At 39.5% G+C, this 20370-nt stretch overlaps 1 protein-coding gene, 1 long non-coding RNA gene and 3 other non-coding genes across 6 annotated transcripts; 1 reads left to right on the plus strand and 4 right to left on the minus strand.

The window, feature by feature from the left end:
• Window positions 1-882: 882 nt before the first annotated feature.
• On the minus strand, window positions 883-1760 carry LOC143578893 (uncharacterized). Of its 2 annotated transcripts, none has more exons than XR_013143355.1 (3): window positions 1714-1760; window positions 1073-1128; window positions 883-960 (listed from the first exon to the last, which is right to left on the minus strand). It is a non-coding gene; the product is annotated as an uncharacterized LOC143578893 (long non-coding RNA). The 2 variants fall into 2 exon arrangements; XR_013143354.1 differs by lacking the exon at window positions 1714-1760 and adding an exon at window positions 1261-1512 and having other exon boundaries at window positions 1073-1220.
• Window positions 1761-2090: 330 nt separating this feature from the next.
• Window positions 2091-12954, plus strand: LOC143578885 (TMV resistance protein N-like). The gene is made up of 4 exons (XM_077062346.1): window positions 2091-2101; window positions 10776-11712; window positions 11795-12088; window positions 12193-12954. The coding sequence occupies exons 1-4, from the start codon at window positions 2091-2093 to the stop codon at window positions 12763-12765; spliced, it is 1815 nt and encodes a 604-aa protein (XP_076918461.1). The 3' UTR covers window positions 12766-12954.
• A 6510-nt stretch (window positions 12955-19464) lies between these two features.
• Window positions 19465-19557, minus strand: LOC143578898 (small nucleolar RNA Z159/U59). Its single transcript, XR_013143358.1, has one exon. It is a non-coding gene; the product is annotated as a small nucleolar RNA Z159/U59 (small nucleolar RNA).
• A 30-nt stretch (window positions 19558-19587) lies between these two features.
• LOC143578897 (small nucleolar RNA Z103) lies at window positions 19588-19690 on the minus strand. Its single transcript, XR_013143357.1, has one exon. It is a non-coding gene; the product is annotated as a small nucleolar RNA Z103 (small nucleolar RNA).
• Window positions 19691-20042: 352 nt separating this feature from the next.
• On the minus strand, window positions 20043-20128 carry LOC143578899 (small nucleolar RNA snoR137). The gene has a single exon (XR_013143359.1). It is a non-coding gene; the product is annotated as a small nucleolar RNA snoR137 (small nucleolar RNA).
• Between the last annotated feature and the right edge of the window lie 242 nt (window positions 20129-20370).

Consider the following 20370-nt stretch of genomic DNA (forward strand, 5'->3'; position numbering starts at 1 on the left):
GATGATTTTTTGATTTATATTATTCAGTTCAAGAGAGTGATATTTTTTAGTTCTTTCATTTTCGAACACGACAATATACAACCTTAGAATAACGAAATTCATACGGAGTGATTACCTTTATCACCAATGGAGGCGGATTTGTAACTTGAAATCTTTATCAAGTTTTTGAATTCTCCTTGAGAATACATATATCCTGGTAATCAATCACACACAAAAAGTTACGTAACGATCACTAGAGAAGAGATTTTGTTGACGGGAACAATTGAAGCTAACACCACAGATAATTCGAGAACAAATGCGGGCGACAATGGTCCATACCACCACCACTTAGGGTTCTGAAATCGAACCCGACAACAATATGTAACGACAGGCCGTGCAATTGTAGTGAGTCAAAAGCAGATGCCCTTGACTAAAACAACGGGTGAAGCGTGTAAAGCAGAGAACAAAATAATGATGTCTACTAACAACCCTCAAAGCCAAAACCAATGCCAAATTGTACATGTGAAACAACTTGATGTACAACACATCAATGCCAACTTCACCCAAAATTGTTATATTACTAGATTTTGGACCCCCCGGGGGTGCATCACACCGTGAAAAAAGAGACGTGCGTTGTGTTATTAACCCACATGCTGCGGCGGATTTGTGAGACGACAAAGTAAACTGACCGACCTATTACCCGACTTGTGAGGAGACATGCATTGCGAACAGGTAACTCAAAATAACCATATCAGTTTACAAAAGATCCAATCACATATGAAAATTGAATTTGGAAGTCAAACGAACAGTTTACAGAAGGATGTAATTACATAAGAAAATTTCAACATTGATAGTTAAACAGAACCGCTCTAATGTGAGGTTGGACACTTTAAAGCAGGCCAATTTTCTTGTTCCAGTATATGTCTACAGTTGAGCCCTTTATTACAAAGCCTTTAGGTTTGTGCTATTGAGTTCTAATACCTGTGCAAATTAGCGTTTCCGTCACTTGTCAGTACACGTTAATACTAATAACTTTATTAAAAAAAAGGTCAAAAAAAGTCGGCCTGACCTCGAGTGCTTTCGTAATACCAACCTCTGCAAGATCCAAATCCGTAGCGTTCATGTACGCATGACCCCAAGTTCCGATACCTGTGTAAATTATCGCCTCCACGTCAAGTGTCACTACACATTAATATTATTAATTTAATAAAAAAATATTAATGTGTATGGGTCTATCTAACCTCTAGTGCAAACCTATGGAGCCTTATAGGTCTTTCTAACCTCTAGTGCAAATCTTTGGAGCCTATTGCTAAGTAACTAAAAGAGATGTAATAGTGACATGCATTTTACATATACAGTGATGATGCTTTACAATCGTCATACGATGATGCGCTTTTTAATTTACTTATATAAGCGAGTAAAATTGATTTTCGTTTAAAAAATTAGGCCAGCTAGTTATTAAACAACTTACAAAAGAAGGTAGAGAAAATGTGAATTAATTATTTGTGTCATATATGCAGCAACTTCTTTTGATATTTTGAGACTCTACACTTATGTTTATAAAAAGGCCTCTTATGATACAGATGGTAAATATTTCTTTCTTAAAAGACGCAATACTTGAAACGTTTTGCAAAGTAAAAGGAGACCAAAGGCAATGAACGAAGCATGAATGCACTAACAGTTTGTCAGCTATTAAGCTATATATCAGATTGCAACAAACCTAATTAAGCGTACCTGTTGAAAACATTGTTATTAAGAGCGAATTTGTTGCCGGGAGTGTTACTTAAAAGTTAATTAAACCTGAGCTTCAATGAATCACTAAAAAAACAGATTAGTGTAAAAGTATCTTGGTGGAACTGGAAGATAACTATGTTAAGCATTTAATTAAGCTGTTGACATGTATGTCAAATAGATAAAGCAAAGTTAAGCATTTCATCGAACACCTAACATGCACCTCAAACATCAAAAAGCAACTACAATTTTATGAAGCAAATGAAAGAATAGGATTGTCGATAAAACCAAATCAACAACCCATAACCACTAATCTTCGGTGGAATTAGGCTACCGATATCAGCCCCACTACAGCCAAAAGACAACCTATTTGTAATTGGATGGAGAAACGGTGAGTTACACGTTGCTGTAGAACCCAACAACCCATTTGTAATTGTCTAGGTACAAAATTGACTGCATGGAGTACCAATCAACTGCACCACCGACCCCCAAAATTGTAATATTACTAGTAAATTTGCCCGCGCGCGTAGGAAAGCGCGTTCCAACGTTACGTGGTAACGTTAACGTATGAAATTTTCAGCACACCATTGACCTGCAGTAAGTTGAATCGATGTATATGTTTTCGAAAAGCTGTCGTTGTAGGCTAATGTTAGCTGCTAAACCTAACTATACTTGTTGAAGTGTAGGGCTACAATTTTTTAAATTTAAGTTATACCAAAACTGCCTTTTATTTGAATTGATTTATCAAATACCCATAACAAACCTTGAATCCAATATCTAACAAACCATGAAACACATGTTTGAAAAGTATACAAAGCAAGTACAATATATTCATAATTGCACCCTTTGCGTTTTGAATTATACCTGTTAACTTTCTGAATCTGATTTGTCTCGGAAGTTTACTTACTAAACCAGAACCAGAATTTCCTAGGTTGCCCCTCTGCACTAAAATGCATTTTGAATCTTTCAATCAAAACTTCAGTTTGCAATTTTAATCCACCTTTTGGTTTCTTGAATTTTAGTGTCAAACTCATAACCTTCACCAACTTAGAAGCACTTCACAATCAATGTTTGTACCTCATCTATTGCCATTTTTTCACCAAATCCCACTTCACTTTTGCTAGAACTCAATTCACCATATTGCCTTACTCTTTTATATATGTTTCGCTTCTTGTCAATTGTCACATCACGTGTGCAATCAACATAGCATTTCTCATGTACATATAGGCCTAGATGAATCCGGATTAAACTTTGGGTGCCTGTCATAATTTATATTCATAAACTTAAGAAGAATAAATAAACAATTTATATAGATATGTAACGATCACTGAAGAGGTAGGTCCCAGCAGAGACCAGTTGGTCCCGCAAGACTCACCTTGAACAGGGTTGTCTGCGCAAAGGCCATCTGCTCCCGCAGGACCCACCATGCTCATAGAATCTTACGCGCAGTACGCAAGCTGTACACGCAGGGAAAGCCTCCCAATGGTGAAGTACCCCGCCTGTTCCCGCAGTTGCGGATACAAGCCATCAGGGAAGGCTACCCGCAGACAGCAAGGCTACACGTACAAGATTAGCTACTTCAGCAGTCACGTGAAGGCATGAGCAAGGCAGGAACAATCCCGCCCAAATGAGCCAGTCTGATTCTGAAAGATCTTTTGTACCATACCTACCAAGGTATGGATAGGACAGACGATCTGACCAGAACAACCCATGAGCCAATCACAGGGTGACAGCTCACCGACAACAGTGCGAGGAGGAGCACCCTCTAGTACTGTTTGTCACTATTAGCCGCTGCCTACTCACCAACTCTCACTGTGGAGCAGGCGCAGCCTACAGTTGGTGGAATAGTATTACTGTTGGCCGTAACCTATTCACCAACCAGCATGGCCTGCGTACAATCCACAGTCAGTAGGACGTGCATGGTCTACAGTTGGTGGAATAGTGCAGCCGACTTTATTACTGTTGGCTGTAACCTACCCACCAACCAGTATGGCCTGTGCGTAATCCACTGTTGGTTGAACAGGAATACTATTCAGCCGGCTGTACCTTCTAGAAAACCTACCTTCGGCTATAAATACTCCAATATCTTGGAATGGTAAGATCATCTACTATCTCGTATAACTTACTTGATAATTGCTCTAATAGTATTCATATACTTTTATATTCAAAGAGCAATATAGACTGATTCTCACGCCGGAGGGTGGTCACAAGGAGGAACCCCCCCCCTTCTCAGTGACGAGCTTACGGTGTCTGTTTTGCAGGTTCCCTAAAGTACAACTTACTCTGCTGGACCTAACCTTCGTGGGAAACATTATCTAGCCCCCAGATTATCCATAATCTGCCCGGGGTCACTTACTCTGCTGGACCTAACCTTCGTGGGAAACATTATCTAGCCCCCAGATTATCCATAATCTGCCCGGGGTCACTTAGTGTTTCTTCACCCGCAAGGTAACGGTGAGGTAGAAAGAGCAAACAAGAGCATCGTCGAAGGCATCAAGAAAAGACTCTTGGAACACAGATCCGGCTGGGTGGACGAGCTTCCGCACGTCCTTTGGGCAAACAGAACGCTGAAGAAGACCAGTACGGGAGAAACCCCGTTCAGTCTCACTTATGGCACTGAAGCCATGATCCCAGTCGAAATCGGTTTACCCTCACCAAGGGTCTTAATCCAACCAGAAGACAATGATGCGGAAAGACGGTTAGACCTTATGCTAACCGAAGAGCGCAGAGACTTAGCCGCCGTGCGTGAAGAAAACTACAAACGACAAATGCAAAAGTACTACAACACGCGGGTAAAACTCTGCAACTTCAAGGAAGGAGACTACATACTGCGTAACAACGAGGCTTCGAACCAACAACGCCCAGGAAAGTTGGCCCCGATTTGGGAAGGGCCATACATCATCAAAGAAGTTCTGGGAAAGGGCGCGTACCGGCTCGAAAGGCTCGATGGCACTCCCATCCCTAGAACATGGAATGGAGCTCAATTACGCAAATGTTATATGTAGATCAATTCCAACTTGTAAAGAAAAGGCCTAGAGACACTTCTAATGGAAATGATTCTCCTTTCACGATGTATTGATAGCTTGTAACCTATGAACTTCCCTTACGGGAAGAAGTAGTTGCGTGTGGAAGGCGGCAATACCCGCATAAACACAACGCCAAAATGTTAAAGTTCCTAAGGAAAACCTACACGCAGGTCAGATGTAGGTAAAGTTTAGCCATCCTTGGAAGTGCAAGTGACGGTCTTACCCGCACAATCACGAACAAGGAAGCCAAACTTAACTTACCGTCTACCACGTTATAAGGTTAACTTATGAACACTAAAAAAAAAAAAAAAAAAAAAAAGGGACAAGAAAAACCTACACGCAGGTCAGATATAGGTCTAAAGTTAAAGCCATCCTAGTAAGTGCAAGTGACGGTTACACCCGCACAATCACGAAAGAGGGAGCGAAAACTTTAGTCCATTATCAACCACGTTCAAAGGTTTAACTTAATGCCTTAGAAATTTTGAAAAACCTACACGCAGGTCAGATAAAGGGTAAAGATTAGCCATCCTACCAAGTGCAAGTGACGGTTTTACCCGCACAATCACGAAGGAGGAGGCGAAACTTTAACCCATTATCAACCACGTTCAAAGGTTCTTATTCTAAGCACTTGGGAAATTGCTAATTTAAACTAAGTATGCAAGTCATAAGTTTATAAAGCAAAGAACCCAAGGAAATAACAATCTTATACGCAAAGAGATTAATATTTCACAATCAATTACAAGGGCTGGGTAACTACCCGCCTAAAAGAAATCTATACAAAGCTAAGTCTATCCTAGCAGCGGGAAGGGATCTTCAGGATCAGGCTTCAGGGCCACCTCCGCTTGGGCCAGCACCATCAGAGCGCGGCTGCCCAAGGAAAGCCTTAAGGATGTTTAGCCCATCATCAGCAGCAGCGACTTCATTCACCTTCTCCACCACTGGATGCGGGAAGGCAGCATACTGATTCACAGCTTGGTCATAAGCAGCTTCAGTATTAACATTGAATAAAGGGAAGTTGGAGGGCGGAAAGCCTCTCTCAGCAAACCCTAGACCAAGCAGGAAGCCAGTCTTCTGCCCATCCTCATGAGAAGCGTTGAGGGCTGCGCTCATTGCATCGTCGTAAGAGGTCTCTGAGAGGACCTGACGCACAACCTACAAAAGAATACTTAGAACATTTTCTAATTACAAGCAGAAAGCGTAAAGAAAAAGAGGATACCTGAGGCAACGCTTCTCGAAGCAACCATTGGAGGGTAGCTTGACTTTCTTTACAAGCACGTTCGGCTCCGCTTTTATCAAGGTTGGCAAGTTGAACTTCCTTGGCGGCAGCTTCTTCGACGCTTTTGAGTTTCCTTTCAGTACGGTCAAGCACCCCCCTCTGGTCAAGGATCTCCTGCAGCTTCTTGGCATCTTCCATTGCCAAGGCGTCATGAGCATGCTGAAGAGCCTTTAATTTGCATTTAAGCTGCTCATTCTCTTCGCGAAGTGGCTCAGCAACAGCTTCAGCCTTGGCAGCCCTCTCAGTTGAGTTTCGCGCAGTCTCCTTGGCCAGCCGAAGCTGTTCATTCACAGCTTGGGCAGCCTTGGAGCGGGCCTCGAGTCGCGCCTGGACTTCAACCTCAAGGGCCTTGAATGCCTTCTCCTTCTCGGCTGCGGCAGCGGCCAACTGCCGGTTCTCCTCCCGAAGAGCCCGCGCTTCAGATATATCTTTGGCGCGAGCTGCTTTTAACTTGTCGTTTTCACGACAAAGCAGCTCGACGCGGGGCTGCGTTCGGGCCTGGAGAACCCGAAGCTCATTGGTTAGCCTACCCTCTTGGTAGCTAGCCATGGCTTCCCCCAACGCACCATGAGGAGCAGCGTGGCGAGCCCAGTCCACGCACTCCACAGGGGTGCGAAGGGTTGTTCCTCGGCGTATGTTCCATCTTGGAACATACACTTCATTGGAATCCGACACTGCAAAAGAAACAAAGGCAGTTAGGAAAAGATGATAAAAATATGTAAAGGAAAAATAACCCTACGTACCTGTAGGGTCAATAACAGGCCGATAGCCGCCAAACCCATCACCTGAACCTAAAGGAAATCCATCCAACAGGTCAGGCAGACGGGAAGGTGGCATAGATCGGCGGGAAGCCTGGCGCATACCTGAAGGTCCGGCCGTCGGTGCCGGTGGCGCAGGTATAGTGGCAGCCGCTGTGGTAGCCATGGTTGGCGCCACCTCCTCAGCAACAGTAACCGCCGGCTCCGTGAAAGATGCGGTAAAAATTGCACTCACGGCCGGCGGAGACACCTTCTCAGCTGGAACAGCCTCAGGAAGGCTGGAACCAGCGGAAGCAGGCGTAGACGCCTGGGTCGATGCCTCGGGAAGGCTGACCGAGCCTACCGTCATTGGCGGGGGAATACTTGCTCCAACTCCACCCTGGAATGCGTCAACATCCACACCTACACAAGCAAAAGTGTTAGAAGAATTTATTTTAAACAAATCTAGACAAGAATTATGGGGGTACTTACGGGGTTTCTTGAGCTTGAACGCACGGACGAGCGGGGGCGAACCCGATGGAGCCGGCCTCTTGCCACCAGTAACCGTCGTTGCCGCTGCCTCCTCGGAGGTGACACCTGCAGCCTCCGGAGCGGTGGTCTCTTCACCACCGGGCTTCCCCGCCACCTCTGCATTATCTGACTCCGAGTCAGATAGGACTACCGGGTCGGCCGTAGAGGCCACCTTCTCCTTGCCCTTCGCGACGGCAGCCTTTCTCTTCCGCACCAGTGGAGGACCTTCTGCGGATTCCTCAGAAGAAGAAATGTCATGAACTCCAGCAGCAGGCACAGCTTTGAGAGGTTCAGGGTGGAAGATAGGCTTACCTGGCCGACGGTGGCTCAGGATCTCTTGGCCTGGCGGGTAAACCTCCACAAACCGACCCGCAGTCTGCTCGAGGATGGGCAACTCGTTCTCGTCCAGAGCACGAGTACCCATCCGCGCAGGACCATCTTCCTCCCGCGGATTCAGGAGCGACTGAAGATCGTTACCCTCTGAAATCAACAAGAAAGTTAGAAAAAATCGTAGTCAGCAAAAAAGAAACAAGACATACCATAAGGGGTAGAGTTCGAACCATATTCAAGGACGATCGGAACCTTATCCGCATTCGCCGCCTTCCACACCCGGCTCATCCCCAGCATCACCATCGCCGACTCCGGAAAACGGAAAACCGGGGACTGGACCCGGGATATCTTCGAAAACCATTCCGCCTCCTCGTAGTTAAGGGCGGGGAAGGTTCGGAAGCGCCTGGCCATTCTTAAACTTCATGGCGATGGGGACGGCGCGAGCGGATATGAAGAAGAACTCTCTTCTCCATGAGCGAAGACTCCGCTCGGTGGTACAAATCTTTAAACCCTTTATACGGGTTGTAAGAGTGTACCACCCCTGGATGCACCTCCAAGTGTAGAAGGTCATCAGACGGTCAACAAAGGGCTCAAGGCCCAGTATCCGGCACACCCACTCAAAGTGCCGGACCTTGGCAATGGCCATGGGGTGCACCTCTGTCAGGTGCACACCGTGCCTCTCCAGGACACGGTACACAAACTTTGTCAACGGAAACCTAAGGTTTCCGTAGACAAAGAATGCAGCATAAACCCCGATCTTGCCACTAGGGGCATCGTACACAGTATGGTGGGGTTCAGGAAACTCAGGCTCGAGAGACTCGAGCATGAACTTCCTGACGATATACTGGTACAGATCGACAGGAAGAGAACACTGGCACTCGCCAGCAGTCTTCTGATCATCAGTATCATGAGAAGACATGGTGGAAAGAAGAAAGTGATTTCGGGAAAATGCTTGCCTGAAAAGGGGAGTATTTGCCGGAAATCACTAAGAAGAAGAAGAAAGGTGAAGGTGTGAATTACAGATAACTCTCTCCCCCTTTATATAGTAATCGCAATTAATGCGGTGAATTTAATGCGGAGGAGAGAGAAATCAAAGGTGCAATGAAACTATGACACGTGGCAAAAAGCAGGCTGGCAACAGCTGTTGAAAGGACGTGTGCCAGTAAAATCACGCCCACGCGCCTGAAAAAACGACTGGAATGACCATGTTCTGTCACGTCACCATAACTTCCTGCACGTCCTGACACAGTCAGAAGAAACTGTCGCACGACGTTTCAGAGGTTTGGACTGTTCTTATCTTTTCACCAACTCTTCGAATTTCAAATTCAAAATTCGAAAATATTAAAAAGTAAGCGGGAAAATATCCCTTACCCCTTGGCAAACAAGTAACCGTAAGACGGCTGCGGGTACAGTGTTAAGGCAAAACCCTTCACATACCTAGCACCCGCAGGGAATTGAAGCCAAGAAAACCTTGGTAAACAAGTAACCGTAAGACGGCTGCGGGTACAGTGTTAAGGCAGAACCCTTCACATACCTAGCACCCGCAGGGAATTGAAGCCAAGTACCCCGGCAACCAAGTAACTATAAGACGGGTGCGGGTACAGTGTAAAGGCAAAACCCTTCACATACCTAGCACCCGCAGGGAATTGACGCCAGGAATACCTTGGAAGTAAAGTAACCGTAAGACGAGCGCAGGTACAGTGTTAAGGCAAAACCCTTCACATACCTAGCGCTCCGCTGGGAATTGAAACCAAGAAGGATCTTCTGGGCAATGCTTGCGGAAACGGAAGTAACATCCCCGCATAGCGGGAACGTCGAGAACTACGTTGTTTGAAGCTCCAAGATGGAATTGGTGGTCTTAACATAATTGATCACTATGTTCAAAACTACCAAAACCTCATGGAAAATACATACAACTGGGACTCAACGCTCCTGACTTGCGAGGAGGTTACAGACCTACCCGCATCATACCCAGAGACCAAGCAGGAAACTCGGGCATTTCTGCAAGTGACAAGGACTTCCCATGGAAAACCTTACAAAACCCTTTTCAAAACCCTTTGCTTAAGTCCAAAAGTTCACCTCACTTTATTAAACACGCATGAGAAGAACATTGGACTGGGGGGACTTGAAGAGGTAGGTCCCAGCAGAGACCAGTTGGTCCCGCAAGACTCACCTTGAACAGGGTTGTCTGCGCAAAGGCCATCTGCTCCCGCAGGACCCACCATGCTCATAGAATCTTACGCGCAGTACGCAAGCTGTACACGCAGGGAAAGCCTCCCAATGGTGAAGTACCCCGCCTGTTCCCGCAGTTGCGGATACAAGCCATCAGGGAAGGCTACCCGCAGACAGCAAGGCTACACGTACAAGATTAGCTACTTCAGCAGTCACGTGAAGGCATGAGCAAGGCAGGAACAATCCCGCCCAAATGAGCCAGTCTGATTCTGAAAGATCTTTTGTACCATACCTACCAAGGTATGGATAGGACAGACGATCTGACCAGAACAACCCATGAGCCAATCACAGGGTGACAGCTCACCGACAACAGTGCGAGGAGGAGCACCCTCTAGTACTGTTTGTCACTATTAGCCGCTGCCTACTCACCAACTCTCACTGTGGAGCAGGCGCAGCCTACAGTTGGTGGAATAGTATTACTGTTGGCCGTAACCTATTCACCAACCAGCATGGCCTGCGTACAATCCACAGTCAGTAGGACGTGCATGGTCTACAGTTGGTGGAATAGTGCAGCCGACTTTATTACTGTTGGCTGTAACCTACCCACCAACCAGTATGGCCTGTGCGTAATCCACTGTTGGTTGAACAGGAATACTATTCAGCCGGCTGTACCTTCTAGAAAACCTACCTTCGGCTATAAATACTCCAATATCTTGGAATGGTAAGATCATCTACTATCTCGTATAACTTACTTGATAATTGCTCTAATAGTATTCATATACTTTTATATTCAAAGAGCAATATAGACTGATTCTCACGCCGGAGGGTGGTCACAAGGAGGAACCCCCCCCCTTCTCAGTGACGAGCTTACGGTGTCTGTTTTGCAGGTTCCCTAAAGTACAACTTACTCTGCTGGACCTAACCTTCGTGGGAAACATTATCTAGCCCCCAGATTATCCATAATCTGCCCGGGGTCACTTAGTGTTTCTTCAGAGGTGCTGGAAAGACAACTTTGGCAAGAGCTATTGTTGATAAATTGTCTGCTAACTTTGAAGCTAAAAGCTTTATAGAGAATGTTAGGGAAGTTTCAAAAGCATCTTTGTCTGGTTTGTTATCGCTGCAAAGGCAACTCATTTCAGATTTGCTAAAGGATCAATGCAACAGCATAAGTAGTGTTCATGATGGAAGAAACATGATGAAAAGGATGATGTGCGCTAGAAAGGTTCTTGTTGTTCTAGACGATGTGGATCATAAAGACCAGCTTGAGGCATTAGTTGGTGAACCCGCTTGGTTTAAGATAGGAAGTAGAATTATTATTACAACGAGAGATGAGCAAGTGCTCATAGGGCATAGAGTGAAATTGATTCAAGATGTCAGTCTATTATCAGATGAGGAAGCAATTCGACTCTTTAACATTCATGCATTTGGGAGAGATGTTCCAACAGAAAGGTATGAAAAACTCGCACTTGAAGTTGTACACTATGCTGCTGGTCTCCCCTTAACAGTGAAAGTTTTGGGTTCATTTCTGTGTGGTAAAGACGAGCTTGAATGGATGGATGCATTAGAAAGATTGAAAGCAATTCCTTTGAAGGAAACCCTAGACAAACTAGAATTAAGTTATATCAGCTTGGAGCATGATTACAAGGAAATATTCCTAGATGTTGCATGCTTCTTGAAGGGGTGGGAAAAAGACAAAGTAATTAGACTACTTGAAAGTTGTGGATTCCATGCTAGAAATGGGTTAAGAGTTCTTGAGCAAAAATCTCTAATCGTAACTACTAAGGCATTTCACACAGAGTTTATAGATATGCATCATCATATAGAAGAAATGGGTAAGAATATTGTGCGTCGCCTACATCCGGATGAGCCATACAGACATAGCCGCTTGTGGATTCGGGAGGAAATTGAAGATGTGTTGGCTAATAACATGGTAAGAATTTGTTGATGCTAAAACATTTTTTCACTAGTTATGGCACAAAGTTTTATTCTCACTATTCTTGAATTAATGTCAGGGTACCGAATCAACAAGATGTATATATGTGAAACTCACCCCTGAGATTGTTGTAGAAGGTCTTGGATACATGAAGAAACTTAGATGCCTTATCATAGATCATAGAAACTACAATAATGATTATGTAGACCAGGTGAAGATTGATGAGGGTAACCAATACTTACCAAATGTATTACGGTACCTAAATTGGTTTCGTTACCCTCATAGGTGTTTGCCAAAAACATTCCAAGGAAATAATCTTGTTGCACTTGAAATGCATGACAGTAGAATCGAACAACTTTGGGAAGGAGGAAAGGTTAGATGATTGTTACATTGATTAGTATGAACATTTATAATCTTATATATGCATCCATTTGTTAGTTCTTGTAAAATTATTTACTTCTTTTGTGCGTATGTCAGGTTTTGAAGAAGCTCAAATTCCTTGAACTTCAGCGTTCAAAGTTGAAGAACTTGGACCTTGGTTTGATTCCAAATCTTGAGAGGTTAGATCTGTCAGGATGCTATCATCTATCGGAACTACATGTACCCATTGGATGTCTTAAAATGCTCGTCTACTTAAACTTACGTTGGTGCAGAAGATTAAAATCGTTTTCATTTATCAAGCACTTGGAATCGCTTGAGTTTCTTAATCTAGGTTATTTGTCACTGTGGGAGTTCCCAGATATAATCCCACAACAAAATAATACTAGTTTGATAGAGCTTGATTTTTCATCAAATAATGTAGCGGAACTACCCTCTTCAATTGGGAAATTTCACAAGCTTGTTTCTCTGAAACTCAGTGGTTGCAAAAGACTCAAAAATCTTCCAGAAAGCATTCTCGACCAACTAAAATCTTTGAAGAAACTAAGTTTAAGAGGCTGCAAGATAAAAGAGATTCCAGACACCGTTTGCAAGTTAAATTATCTCAAAGAGCTTGACCTTTGTGCATGCTCTGCACTTGAGAAATTACCTGAGAACCTAGGAGATTTATAATCGTTAGAAATGTTAGACTTACGTGGCACGCGCATAAGCCGTCTTCCACAAAGTATTTCTTCGTTGAAAGGTCTGGAAATTATTGGATTTTAATCACTTGATGATTAATCCTACTGAGGACACTTTTATCTCAAAAACACCAAAGAATGGCACATGATACATTATTGAAGGTAACTTATTTTATGTTTGTTCTTTTACGTTAGGCTTAAATTTTAAAACTAATTTAATATATGTATAGTCGTATTCACGTAAAACTAGTAATTTGTATCTATAGAATACAAAATAAAGTCTATTTCTGTGACAATGCTTTAGTACATCATGCAGCTCAGAAAATTGTACCGACCTATATCCAAATTTATCAAATTTAGTTTTTTGGGAAATTGATGCCAACACTATTATTCAAGTGTTTCTATGTATAGATGTTAATATGTAAAGTGAGTTTGTCTTGTTCTAAACATTGAATGTGATATTCATCAAACTATAGGCAGTTACCCAACATAGCAATAATAATTGAAAAAATGATCAAAATGTGCACCTTTACCGACCCAATCCCTAAAATGTCTAGCTCAAGTCAAATATTTACTTTCACATTCTGTCAATCTGTCCATCTAAAACCTCCTGACTGGCCACTTTTATTTTAGCCCATCATACACCACCAAGTGCACTGCTTCCGACAAACTCCATGTTCATTGACAAAAGCCCGGCCCACCTATTTTCAGTAAGTCCGAATGAAATTTTTCCGGAGAAAATTCCCAAAATAGCCCCTTTTAGAGAGAGAGTTCCCAAAATAGCCATTTTTTACTCAAAATCTTTTAGAATTTGAACTGGCAAGACGCTTTGGGAAAAGATAAAAATAAAGAGGAAGCAGGCCAAATTTCGAAAGAAGTCAGGTAGGAGACGAGATTTCGGGAAATAATGAAGGTAAAGTCCAAATTATTTTGTAATCTTTGAGCAAAAGTTCAAATTTTTCCAAATCTTTTTTATTCAAAAAACCGTCCTAAGAGACTGTTTTTTTATTTTCCTACATTTCTCGTCCATATTTTCAAATTATTGGAAAAAGAGATCATCAAATCTCGTCCTGAGAGACGCATTTCGGATGAATTTGTTCTTAAGAGATGAGATTTTTTTTTCTTTCTTCCAACCTTCATGCTACACACACACTTATACATACATACATATATATACGGAATTTATATATACACACATATATATATTGTATGTATGTGTGTGTATATATTCCGTGTATATATATATATAGGTTTAAGTTCATGAGAGAAGTTAAATTATTGTGAGAAGTGTGAGAAATCAATGCATCCAATCAGATTCTTTTTCTCTTTAATTAAATACAAGGGTAGAATGGTAAAACTTTCTAGCTAGTTTATATGGAAACTATTGATGTTATTTTTGGACATTTTAATATGTTCAAACATAAATTTTATTATACCTGTTTATTAGAATTCGTTTATAATTTCAAACCCAGATATAGGGGTAGAATTCATTTTATTAAACCTGTTTAAACAAATAGTGGTTTATAATTTGATTAATTCTTATTCAAACCCAGACATCTTCTTCCTACATTTATATACATAAAGCAAAGGTCAAGATTAATCCTTTATATTCAAGTCAATCATATATTCCACGTATCTTGATTCATCAAAATTAATCATCAAAGATTTGTCCTTTATATTCATGTTACAATTCAATTCTTTTAATAATTAATTTTTATTATTTATTTCTTTAATGACATTAAAATAATCATATATGTTTATGCTTTAGTTTTTACTATTTTTACTGATATTTTGCATTCATTTATTTTCTTACAATTTAATTATTTTAATTATAAACTTTTATTATTTATTCTTTAATTACATTAATATAATCATAGACATTTTTGTTGTGGTTTTTACAACTTCATTAGTTTTTACTTATTTTTTTTACTTTTTTTACCGAGTTTTTTAGATTCGTTTATTTAAACATGTTTACTTCATAACCTATGAAAAAATACTATGCTTGTCATTTTCGGTTAAAATATCCATGTAACATAGACTGCCATTCAATAATTGAAAACTAAACCCTTCGCATTAAACAAAAAACTTCCAAATCAAAACCAAGGTTTCATAATATTGGTCTCTAGACCAATTAAATTAAGTTAGATCAAAATATTAAGTCCAGAAAATACACTTTAAACCAACCACAAATACATGACCAACTATTATCCTTGTATTTCAATATCCTTGGTGAATCAAACTTTCATTCAGATTCTAAGACCTCCAACTTTTAATGTTCCCATCCGAAAGCAGATTCTTGACGGTAAATTTAATCCTTATAATTACCAACCCATCCATCAGATACTTAGCAAAATAACGCTTCTGCACAAGGAAAGTTACAAATATTGTAACATATACTATCAAACAATAAAATATTACATAGCACACAGTAAAATGAACAACCTATACAAAACATTAGCAACCTACACAGTAACATGAAGAATCTACACTAACCCTACACAGTAATATGACATACTACACAGTAACATGAACAACCTACATATAACATTGATAACCTACACAATAACATTAGCAACCGACACAGTAACATGAAGAACCTACACTAACCCTACTCAGTAATAGGACATGCTAAACAGTAACATGAACAATCTACACCAACCCTACACAGTAATACACAAACAAACAGTATAATATAGCATACTAAATAGCAACATAGAAACCTACACAGTAAATACTACCCCTCCATAGTAGTAAACTTAAACAAAAAAAGTTAAATATAACACCTCAAAAATAATTGCTACACATTTATAGCATCATTATTAACTTTACCTACATAAACCTATTGATACTACACAATACTGTATGTTCATAACCTACATTGATTCATATGATTCACTGCACATATAAAACATGAAATTGGAATACAAAGCATTAACCCTAACATTTTCTTACCATTGATTAATAACACATCCGGATAAATCAACAATTTCCCACACTGATGGAACATAAATAAAGAAAAAAATTGGATAAAGAACATTAGTCTATTTTACCACCAATTATGGTCACAACAACATAAATCCATGATTTCCTACACTGATTAGAAGTTAAAATATAAGAAATTGGATTTAGAATACTCATCTAATCTTCATAATTGGAAAATCCTACACCGCCGGTTGTTAGGCTTTTGGACAAATTTTGATGCTTTTTAAAAACCCTATCAATTTTATCAACAACATGTCCTCTTTTATAGAAAACAGATGAACAATTGTCAGCAAATGAAGAAAGATACTGAGAATCACTTGATTATTTGTGATATTGAGTCACTTTGTGTTAATTTGGGAAGAAGTAATCACCAATGAGTGTGACGCTATATTTGGGATTTCTAATTGTCTGCCACCAATTTCAACAAATCTATCAACTACAAAATTACTACACTGCCCTTTTTTTGTCAATATGCCATTAAATTAATGACCCATTAATTACAAGTATGCCATAACTAATGTAGGCCATTGATCTATTTTGATCAATGGCTATAAATAACTTCTCGCGCTTCTCATAATAAAATGATTTCCCTCCTGAACCATCCCCTATATATATACGGAATATATACACACACACACATACATGCATATATATACGGAATTTATATATACATATATGTGTGTGTATACGTATACCCAAATTGTATTCCCATTCATCATCATCATCATTCCATTACCTCCAATGAGTAGCTGTTTCTCAACCACCAAGATCAGTGGCTCCAACAGAAAATCCCGATCATCCTCCACCTCCACCTCCACCACCGCCGTCAACCACCACCGCCGGATAACCAACAAGAGGAAAAACAAGGCGACCACTTCAAGACAACAAAATGGAGTGATCCCGTGTGGCAAAAGAATGGACTTCAGGTATCTTAAGGATTTTGATCAGAGGTATTCGGTTGGGAAGTTGTTGGGTCATGGTCAATTTGGGTATACGTATGTGGAATTTATATATACATATATATATAGGTGGGTTCTAGTAAAAACTCCTCTTAAATAGAAAACTTAAAAACTCCTAAAAACTTCTAAAAAACTATTTTTAACTTTTTTTAAAAAAAATTTTTGAAGTTTCTTTTTTTTCCATTATTCTTATATGTTGTTATTGGTTCCAAAAAAAAAACTTGTTGGTAACCTCGTCAGTATAGTGTGCATGTGGTGTGCATTGCATATATGCAAAAGTGTTTTTATTGCATAGAATACAACACTATTGCACATATTTGATACACACCATTGTATATATGCAATATAAGACTAATACACACATCGAATACACATTAGTACGTATGTGTAATACAACACTACTACACATAACAATACACAAATATTGAATATATGCAATAAAACACTATTAAACTCAAAAATACATAGTAATACACATGTGTAATACAACGGTATCGCACAGTAATATGTATGTGCATTACAGCAGGTTTTTTTTATTTATTTTTATTTTTTTTATATTTTTCGAGTGAAATATAAGAAAATATAAGAATAATGGCTAAAACAGAATTTTGAAAATATTTTTTTATTTTTAATTAAAAATAATTCTTTAGGAGTTTTTAAGTTTTCTTTTTAAAGGTGAGTTTTCTCTTGATCCTCTCCCTATATATATATATATATATATATATATATATATATATATATATATACATACATGCATATATAATGTATATATATGGAATATATACACACACACACACATGCATATATATAGGGGTGTTCAAAACTATCCGTATCCGTATCTGAACTATCTGAATTTTTTGATATCCGAAAATTCGGATACCCGGATCCCGGATATCCGAAAATTCATATTCGGATTCGGATACCAGTTTTCAGATTTTTCGGATAGTTCAGATATCCGAATTATCCGATATTATAATTATAATATTTTCTAATTTTATTTTATATTACAAAATACAAACCCTAGATCTATTTCTTTCTTTACAATCCTCCTCTTTTCTTTACTCCAGGTCGTCCACCCTTGACCCTCCACCGTCCTCCAGCCTCCTCCGGTCGTCCACCCTCCTCCGGCCGTCCACCGTCCTCCGGCCGTCCTCCACCCTAATAAATTATTGTTATTGTATAATTCAATAATGACGCAAGGGTTTGTTACCATTTCTCGACACTACCGATCAAATCCAAAAGCAGGAGCAGATATGAGGAAGCTGAGGCCCATAAGACTATCTGGTGAAAGCCATGATTCTTGTGGCCCATAAGGTGGTTATCCAGGAGCAGATATTAAAGCAGTTTTTTTTTTCCGGATATCCGGGTTTCGAATATCCGAACTTCGGATAACCGAAATTTTGGATTCGGATTCGGATAGTGATTTTCACTATCCGAATGGTTCGGATATCCGAAGTTCATATATCCAAAACTTCGGATATCCGGTTTTGAACAGCCCTACATATATATACGGAATTTATATATACACACACACATATATATGTGTGTGTGTGTGTTTATATATATATGTATGTATGTATAAGTGTGTGTGTGTGTAGGATGAAGGTTGGACGCAAGAAAAGAATCTCGTATGTTATGAACAAATTCATCCTAAATGCGTCTCTCAAAACGAGATTTCAAAAATCACTTTTTCCAAGAATTTGAAAATATGGACGTGAAAGGTAGGAAACATAAAAAACAGTCTCTCAAGACGGTTTTTTGAAAAAAAAAACTTTTGAAAAAAAAAAGTTTTACTCCAAGATTACAAAATAATTTGGACTTAACCTCATTATTTCCATAAATCCCGTCTCTTACCTGACTTTCCTTCAGAATTTGGATTGCTCCCTCATTATTTTTATCTTTTCCCAATGCGTTTTGGCAGTCCAAATCTTAAATAATTTTAAGAAAAAAAGGGCTATTTTGGAAATCTTCTCTCTAAAAGGGGCTTGAGAATTTTACCAATTTTTCCGCCGGATTGCCAAAATTTTGTAAACCAGGCACTCTGGCTTGTTTTTCTGAAATCCAGGCGGCTGCATAAATAAAAAACAAATAACAGAATTTTGAGTAATATAACACTATATCAAGAAAAAAAGACGCAATGTCAACCTTAACACTCCTTTTTGTATTCAATATAATACTAAAATACATACATCAGGCACAATACTAATCTGATTCATTTGATCCTACACTACGAGCATGTTTGGGATTGAGTTTGAAAAATGCTTATTAGCTTATTGGCTTTTTCAAAAAGCCATTTTGAAAAGCCAGGATTTGAGGCTTTTGGAAAATTGCTTTTTAACCCTTTCAAAAAGTTAAATTAGGAAAGATTTTTATACTTGCCAAACACATTTTAATTTATTGGCTTTTTGAAAACTCTAATAAGCCAATAAGCATTTTTCAAACTCAATCCCAAACATGCTCTACAAAAACAGAATGAAACTCTCCCTAAAATTAAAAGAATGAGTCAACAACCCGAGCAAATGTTGCACCAACCCTTGTACCGAGCCAAAGAAAGCCAAAATCTACCTCGAATCAACCAATTTCTTGGCACCGTGTACAAGGAAATGTCACATATAACAAGTGTATCAAAAGTGAATGCTTTTAAAACATGTAGAACGGTTCTCAAAATCCATAGATTTAGAAGCGATGAACAAATTAAAAAAAACATAGCTAAAATCAATGGATTATATTTAAACAAAAAATGTAGTATAGCCTCTTCAGTTCAAATCTCCAATGATCGTTTCGGCATGGACGTATATCATCCTCAGACGAACCAAAGTATTATTTCAATCATCATCAGAGGCACTCTAATACATTTTATTTTAAAAAATAAAAAGGATCAGATTTCTGGCTTGGATTCTCTACAATAGAGAATATAATTAAACGCGCTCAGTATAATCAGATTCGATCATATGGGGAAATAATCATCACATCCATCCATAGTTATATATAAAACTTGGTACACATGTGTATATTAAAAAAATGACATGTAAATTTCAACCCAATTTATCCCGATTAGTTGTTAAGTCACCACACTAAAGTCCTGACTAGCATCCAACAAGTTCTACAACACCATATATGTCATAAATACTTTAAAGCTAAAAAAACATATTAAAATTTCTCCGGGTCCGAAATAAATGTAGCTCAATGGATATGAGCTGCAGTGAAAGTATTAAGAATTCGGATAATGAATATTGCATCAGCTCATACACAACGCCTATTAATATTGAAGAGTGCACAATCAGTATTTCGATGCAAAATAAACAAATTAAAACCTAATTATCGAAATAAATATGCCAGGAGACAGGTAACATCGAAGCAATTGTATACACATCGAGCTGTTTAATACTGGCGATATATATTAACATTAATAATATTGAATCTATGCTTCGGAAACTAGAAATCATCGAAAACATAAAAGAATGTAGAAAAAGTAATAAATAAATGAATAAAAATCTGGCAATCGAAAACACCGACGACAGAGGCGGTGAAAGAGAGAGATGGCGATGGTTTGAGAGAGGTTGGTGGTATTTGTAGGCGCAGGTAAACCCTTAATTTAATTTGTTAAGGGTTAATTACCGAAAGGTAATATGCGTTGATTAATCGCTAGTTGGTAC

This window comes from Bidens hawaiensis, unplaced genomic scaffold (assembly GCF_021521415.1).
Source record: "Bidens hawaiensis isolate Kalapana, Puna unplaced genomic scaffold, B.hawaiensis_p1.1 tig00029389_1, whole genome shotgun sequence".
Lineage (NCBI taxonomy): Eukaryota > Viridiplantae > Streptophyta > Magnoliopsida > Asterales > Asteraceae > Bidens > Bidens hawaiensis.

Coding starts and splice junctions, on each gene's coding strand:
- LOC143578885 (XM_077062346.1), top strand. Junction 11,713..11,794: donor ATGTGTTGGCTAATAACATG/GTAAGAATTTGT, acceptor AATTAATGTCAG/GGTACCGAATCAACAAGATG. Junction 12,089..12,192: donor AACTTTGGGAAGGAGGAAAG/GTTAGATGATTG, acceptor TGCGTATGTCAG/GTTTTGAAGAAGCTCAAATT.